This window comes from Cynara cardunculus (genome assembly GCF_001531365.2).
Source record: "Cynara cardunculus var. scolymus isolate 2C chromosome LG 11, CcrdV1, whole genome shotgun sequence".
In the NCBI taxonomy this organism is placed as follows: Eukaryota; Viridiplantae; Streptophyta; class Magnoliopsida; order Asterales; family Asteraceae; genus Cynara; species Cynara cardunculus.
Window position 1 is genome coordinate 13,599,138 of NC_037538.1, and position 7,298 is coordinate 13,606,435.

Consider the following 7,298-nt stretch of genomic DNA (forward strand, 5'->3'; position numbering starts at 1 on the left):
TATATATATATATATATATATATATATATATATATATATATATATGAATGAGTTATATATATGGTTGTACCATACAACTCTATTCATGTTCATATATTTTCAATCTATTCACATCTGTATATAACTCATTCATATATATATTTAGTAACTGTTAACATATATATGTAAATTGAGAAATTTAACTGAATGTGATATACATAACAAATATGGATTAGTTGTATCAAATGGTTGACGATGAAAAAGAAATTATGAGTAGAGAAATAACATATTCAATGTTAAAATAATATTCTAATGTACCAAAGTATCAAGCCGACCAAACCGTATGGGTTGGGTTGGGTTTGGTTGCACTTTGTTTTGGGTTGGGTTGGGTTAAGATTTTTCAAATTCAAATCGATCAACTCAACCCATGAGCACCTATGATGCTAATAAGAGGAAACTTTTTGTTTGATTAAAAAAACATACATATATTTCATTTAGATGTATTTAAAATAAGAGCTAGACCAAAATATTTGTAATTGTAGATGTATTTAAAACAAGACCAGATCAAAGTAAGTTATATTTTTTTATGCAATTTATCTAACAACATTGAAGATTTTCATAATATACATTCAAATAAAATAACATAATTTTATTTATATAGAAATCAAAATCTAAATGTAACTATAGAGAACATCGTCATTTTACGAAAACACAAGAACACTCATATGTGTAATAATACACGTGAGAGGATTTGGCAATGTACAAACAACTTGGCCCACGACACAGGTCCTGCCAGATGTCTTTCTCTTCTCATTTAGTATCACGTATGATGAACTATAATATCACATATGATTAATTATAATATTTGACGCTCTCATGTTTTTGTGAAAATGTGATATTCTTGTTTAAACTTATTACGGTTATTTATCTATACTATATTATAAAACATTTGACAAAAACTCTTAAAAACTATTTTTTATGCATGAAATACTGTTTATTGATGCATATTACTTAAAATTTAAGATTACAAATAAATTGTGCGTAAGTATAACTTATTAAAACTTCATGTTTGAATTCGTGTAACTAACTTCGGATAAACATAATCAAACAGAGGATAAACATTTCATTTTAAATATACAAAAAACTAAAATATAATTAAGATAACCATTGAGTTTTAACAAAATATTTAATTATTATATTTATAAAAAATTATATTATTAAACCAAAAATAAAAAAATGAATTAAAAAAAACAAAAAAAAAACAAGAAACTTTAAATAGTTACTTTGCTACTGATATCAATTTTTTTTTTTTTTTTTTATAATATCTTCATATTTATACTTTATTCAAAAATAAAAACATTATCGCTTTCTCAAAACCACATAAAACCGTATTATAACATCGACTAATACAAAAATATGAAACATTAAAATCGAAATGTATTTCACTATACTGACACGACCATCACTGTTCTCCATCAAAAAAGATCTTTTATGTCGAATACATCCTACAAGGTTCACAATGTTAACGATTGCCAAATTGAAACGGTTGCTTCAATTTGATATACTAAGCGTGAGGGAGAATGCTTCAACTTATAAGAACATCGATTCTTGGACTTTGACTACTGAAGCGTAAACAAAAACAAGGGTGTCCCAACAGATGCTCGCTTTGATCTTTTTGGTCCACCAGAGGTTCCTAGTTTTCAGCCTCGTTGGTTTTGTTTTGTAATATCTCTATATCATCGACAGTAATCAACAAACATATAAATATATCAAATGATCTTGTTTGCTTTATGTTTAGGGTTTATCTTTATTGTTTTCGTTTTACAGTCTGTATCAACACGTTCGTGAATGAACTTAGAATGTTGGCGATTAACGGTGGTTGTCAGTGATGGTGGTTGGGAAAGATAGTTTCCAACAGAGAGGTTGTCGGAAGACGAGGAGGAGGTTGGGTCCATTACTTGAAGAAACAATTGAAATTGTTTTAAAATGTCAGACGACCAAAATACCCCTCGTTTAAACGGAGTTAACCATTAGATGGAGGGAAATCAGTTGAAAAATGATAAATCTGAGAGACAAAAACCGATTAAATAAAGTTTAGGGACAATAACCGTTAAAATTAACAAACATTAGGGACCAAAACCGTACTTTACTTCTAAAAAGAAGCTACTCTGGAAGCCACGTGGAACTTTTTAATAATCCGACCGTTGGGAAACAATCTCTCTCCCTCTCTTCATTCAAAAACACCCCTCATTTCCCTTCCCGTTGTGTTGTCTACCTCTCTCTCTCTCTCTCTCTCTCTCTCTCTCTCTTTTTCTAGAATCTTTCTCTCATGGCAATCGCAATGGAGTCTCAGCCTGAGCAAAAGGTACCATACATTTCCTTTTTGGAAGTTCGATTATAGTGTTTCCACGTTTTGATGTTATGCTAGGGTTCAAATTTTCGCTAATCACTGTTTGGATCTTACATTTTAGGACAAATTGTTTATTGTCAGATTTTCGCTTATGTAGATGCTGTAAGTGTGTATCTGTTCAAGTAGGTTCGAGATACAGCAGCAGATAGACTCAATACTCTGTGATTATTGATGCATCAAAGGATTGAAGGATAACTTCAACAGTTGATGGATTGCTATAGATGAAATCATGAAACCCCTTTTTGTTTAGAATCGTTTGTCCGTACTATTAAATCCATGAGTTCCAACTCAGAATGAATTGAATTTAATTGCGAGTGGATGTGGCCAAGCATAATATATAATCATATAGTCATCTAATAACTTGTTTACTTTTCTAATAAAGCTGCTGTATGCTTTTGCTGAAGCAACATCTGGATGCCCAAAATTCACAAAATGTTCTGGAAGTAGTTTGTGGATATGACTGGTGTTTTGACCTGGACTCAACCATTCTGGTCCTTATCCCATTGACCTGTCCTAAGTCAAAAAAATCGAAACTGATTTGGAGCCGGAGGACTGGACCGGTCCGTAGCAGGTCCTCTTTGGTCCTGGTTCTGAATTTGGTTTTCAGTCACTTTGTGCATCTTTAATGAAGGTTTATAGTCAATGTTAAGAATGATACAAGTCAGATGGCTTTTGAGTTAACTGGTGTAAAGCCTTAGGTTCTACCAGTTTTTGGAAAGCTTTCCTCATAAAAGATTATCTTGAGAAACACAAGCTGGCATCTGAAGTTGATTGCAGCATTTCTGCCTTTCTGGTTTTATAAGTTTATCTTTGTTGATTTTGAGGAGTAATATATGTCAGATGAACAATTTTAAATCAAATGGTTTCTATAAAATTTGACTCAAAATACAGAGTTCTAATATGATGATGGTTCCAACTGCTTTGGCATCTGCATGGTTAACATACCATAAGATTTATTGATGTCAGTAATAATGAAGATGCTTGAATAGTTATGATCATTGTTATGCTTTTTTTAGGCTTCTACAGAGGATGCAACAGAGAAGAAGAGGTGGACACTTAGTGACTTTAACATTGGGAAGCCCCTGGGAAGGGGAAAGTTCGGTCATGTCTATATAGCAAGAGAAAGGAGGGTGAGTAAATTAAATCCAATTGCCATGATTAACATATTCTATGGTATTTTATGAAATTATAAGCTAAACAATCATCCTTACTTTTTGTTAGTATAGGCTTTTTACCATCTTTTTGTCTCTCTACTTGTGCCAGTATTCGTCTTCAACTGTTTTTTAGTATTATCAGATTCAGTTTAGTTTTTTTATGAATCTTATCGTGTTTTGGCACTTGAACAATACTTCCAAAGTTTCCAAATCTAGAACCAGTAGATTATTGTTGTTAATGAAGCGCTTTTTCTTGCCAAGGAGTAGGTAACTCTGCTTAATTGGTTATTATACTTGATCGAACTCATAGCCATGTGCCCAAATAACATCCATGTTTTTCTGAAACAGAGCAATCATGTTGTGGCACTGAAGGTGCTGTTCAAGAGCCAGCTTAAACAATCTCAGGTGGAGCACCAGCTTCGTCGTGAAGTTGAAATACAAAGCCATCTTCGACATCCTAATATCCTAAGACTTTATGGTTACTTCTATGATCAGGTACACCATACTCATACCTTCACGTCATACGGAAGGGGCTATTTTAATTGAATTTCTAATACATAGATGATAAATTTCTCAGAAAAGGGTCTACTTGATTCTGGAGTATGCTGCAAAGGGTGAACTCTACAAGGAGCTGCAGAAATGCAAATACTTCACTGAACGACGTTCCGCTACCGTAAGTCTGTCTTACCGTCGGTCCACTAAAGAAAACAATCAACACTAAAGGTGTATGAATGATATCATCTTATTTATATCACTTTTTTATCCACTCAAACAGTATGTTGCATCATTAGCACGGGCTCTCATTTACTGTCACGGGAAGCATGTTATTCATAGAGATATAAAACCAGAGAACCTCTTGGTTGGTTCACAGGTAATAGCAAAACTTTTGGAACCTCATTTGTTACTTATTTGATCAGAAAGACAACATGTGCATGTTTTATTACACATGGGTTCTCTCTTTCAGGGTGAATTGAAGATTGCAGATTTTGGCTGGTCCGTGCACACATTCAATCGCAGGCGAACCATGTGTGGCACCCTAGATTATCTCCCACCTGAAATGGGTAAGACCACTTGACAATATCCACTATTGTCAAGCTGTTGCTTTAATTCTTTTTTTGGTGCTTCTTTTAGAGAAGCAATTGTCCTTGAGATGGATTTCCACTCTTGATACTTAAAAGAAACTTTTTGAATTGGTATAATGATGGTCTATTTTGTGAGTTTCAAGCTTATATATGTTGGGATATATATATATATATATATATATATATATATATATTGTAGTGGAAAGTGTGGAGCATGATGCAAGTGTAGATATATGGAGTCTTGGAATCTTGTGCTATGAATTTCTCTATGGTATCCCTCCCTTTGAAGCAAAAGAGCACTCTGATACATATAGAAGGTGATGATGCTACATACAAAATTACCGTTGGTTAAGGAAGGCTTCGATATCTGATACGGATTATTGACTCAATTCTGCAGGATCTTGCAAGTAGATTTAAAGTTCCCTCCGAAGCCTGTAGTTTCTGCAGCTGCAAAGGACCTCATTAGTCAGGTTTCCTCTCTCTCTCTCTCTCTCTCTCTATCTCTCTCTCTATATTATATCTAACTCTCCCTGTCCCGTATCAGAGACGGACCTAGAAAAGTTTCATGTGGTGGCACCATTTGACTATAAGAAACAAAGATTGGATGTTTTTAACAAAATAATCGTCTTTTGGTTAGTTATTTTCTTTTCATATGCGAGGTCTTGTGTTCAATCCTTTATTGCAATTTTTTTTAGAAACATAATAAATCGCTAAAAACCAAGGAAAATGACACAAACAGGATTCTAACCCGGGTCTGGGGTGGGAGAAAGGTCTTCCAAACCAACTCTACCAAAAGAAGCTTGCGTTATCATTGTAGTTTCAAAATATATATGGTTGCACGAAACAAAATGATACGGTAGCACCTTTCACAACCCAACAAGTTTTTAAAGTGGGTCTGCTCCCCGATAAGATTGCTGATATCAGCTGCAAAGGACGTCACTAGCCTTAGTTTTATTTCACGTGCTAGTAGTTATCAATACTGTGCTTTGTGTTTCTGTGTTTCCCTGTTTGTTTAACGCATTTCCCTCACATTTGTCTTGATTGCATTTTATGTTTTAATACACCCGTTGCTTGTTTGCATACACTCATGTAACTCGTTTCTTTTAATTTCTGTCTTGCGTACATTCCACTCTGTGTGTGATTTATCGGGTTTGGTTTGGTTTGGTTTAAAAACGTTCAGAAGAAAAACTCCCCAACTAATGAGAAATGAGGCCGCACTATACCAAAAAGAAAAGATGAATCCAAACCTCCACACAATGATTGGTTTATTAACATATATAGATTGACAATGAATGCAGATGCTTGTGAAGGATACTACAAAGCGGCTGCCGCTACACAAGCTGCTTGAACATCCATGGATTGTGCAGAATGCAGACCCTTCCGGGATATACAGGGGTTAGTTACTGAATTCCTTGTACAACAACGTAACGACTTGTAAAAATAGATGACGAGCGTCCCATTCATGTATAGTATTGACTTGTTTTACTCCATTGTGTGGTTTGATTCATGCGAATAATGTCGTATTGAATATCATATTACAACTCCGACAGTGATGATGTTCTAACGATCAAGTGCACGACTAAATTGTCCTTGTAGACCAAATATGATGTGATGGTTGGTGCAATTTAGTCGCGTTTAAAAATAATAAAAGACTATTTATCATCAACCAACAGCCTCCAAAAGCTTGAACGGTCACTCTGTAACCGTTCAAGCTTTTAAAGGCCTCTTTGTCATGAGTTGTTATAGAGGCGATGTGTAGGGATGTTAGGCCAAACCGGTTAACCGGTCGGTCCTCGGACTAGTCCCAATCCCATCCTCCACATGCTTGAACGGAAAACAATGACCGATCATAACGGGTCGGGCCTTTTGATAAATATATTGCTATTTGTTCCGTTTCTTTTAATATATTACGTATCTCTTATTTCTTTATTATCACAACATATTTATTGTGTGCTAAAATAATGAAATAGTTATGTGTATATTTTATGTATATATATATATATATCTATACTATATTATAAAGCATTTGGATAAAACTCTTAAAAACTCTTAAAACTCTTAAACTCTTAAAAACTCTTAAACCCGTTCATCTCTATACGATTTCATCCCATATCTGAATTCATGTAACTAACTGCAGATAAACACAATCAAATACAGGATAAACATCTCATTTTAAATATAAAAAATTTAAAATATAATTAAGATAATCATTGATAACTAACAAAATTTAATTAAAGAAATTACACCAAAACACAAGAACTTTTAAAAATTTATGATATTTTTAAATTTATATTTATTCAAAAATAAAAATATTACTACTTTCTTAAAATCACATAAAACCAATGTTTACTTAAAATTCAAGATTACAAGTAAATTATGCAAAAGTACAACTTATCAGAGCTCGATTTTTGAATTCGTATAACTAATTGCGGATAAATATAATCAAATAGAGGATAAACATCTTATTTTAAAATATAAAAAATCTAAAATGTAATTAGGATAATTATCGAGTTCTAACAAAATAATTAATTATTATCTTTATAAGAAAATTATATTATTAAAACAAATATAAATTAATTCGTTATTGTATCTAAATTAAATTATAATAAAAAAATTAAATTAAAAAATTACACAAAAAATGAGGAATTTTAAATAGTTAATTTGATACGAATA

General features: G+C 32.8%; 1 protein-coding gene across 1 annotated transcript; it reads left to right on the forward strand.

The window, feature by feature from the left end:
• The first annotated feature begins 2,281 nt into the window (after positions 1 to 2,281).
• Positions 2,282 to 6,209, forward strand: LOC112521858 (serine/threonine-protein kinase Aurora-2). Its single transcript, XM_025130853.1, has 9 exons — positions 2,282 to 2,344; positions 3,406 to 3,519; positions 3,892 to 4,038; positions 4,121 to 4,216; positions 4,319 to 4,414; positions 4,508 to 4,604; positions 4,825 to 4,942; positions 5,023 to 5,095; positions 5,924 to 6,209. The coding sequence occupies exons 1-9, from the start codon at positions 2,309 to 2,311 to the stop codon at positions 6,023 to 6,025; spliced, it is 879 nt and encodes a 292-aa protein (XP_024986621.1). The 5' UTR covers positions 2,282 to 2,308; the 3' UTR covers positions 6,026 to 6,209.
• Positions 6,210 to 7,298: the final 1,089 nt, after the last annotated feature.

Coding starts and splice junctions, on each gene's coding strand:
- LOC112521858 (XM_025130853.1), top strand. CDS start 2,309: ATGGCAATCGCAATGGAGTCTCAGCCTGAGCAAAAG. Junction 3,520..3,891: donor ATATAGCAAGAGAAAGGAGG/GTGAGTAAATTA, acceptor TTTCTGAAACAG/AGCAATCATGTTGTGGCACT. Junction 4,605..4,824: donor TTATCTCCCACCTGAAATGG/GTAAGACCACTT, acceptor TATATATTGTAG/TGGAAAGTGTGGAGCATGAT.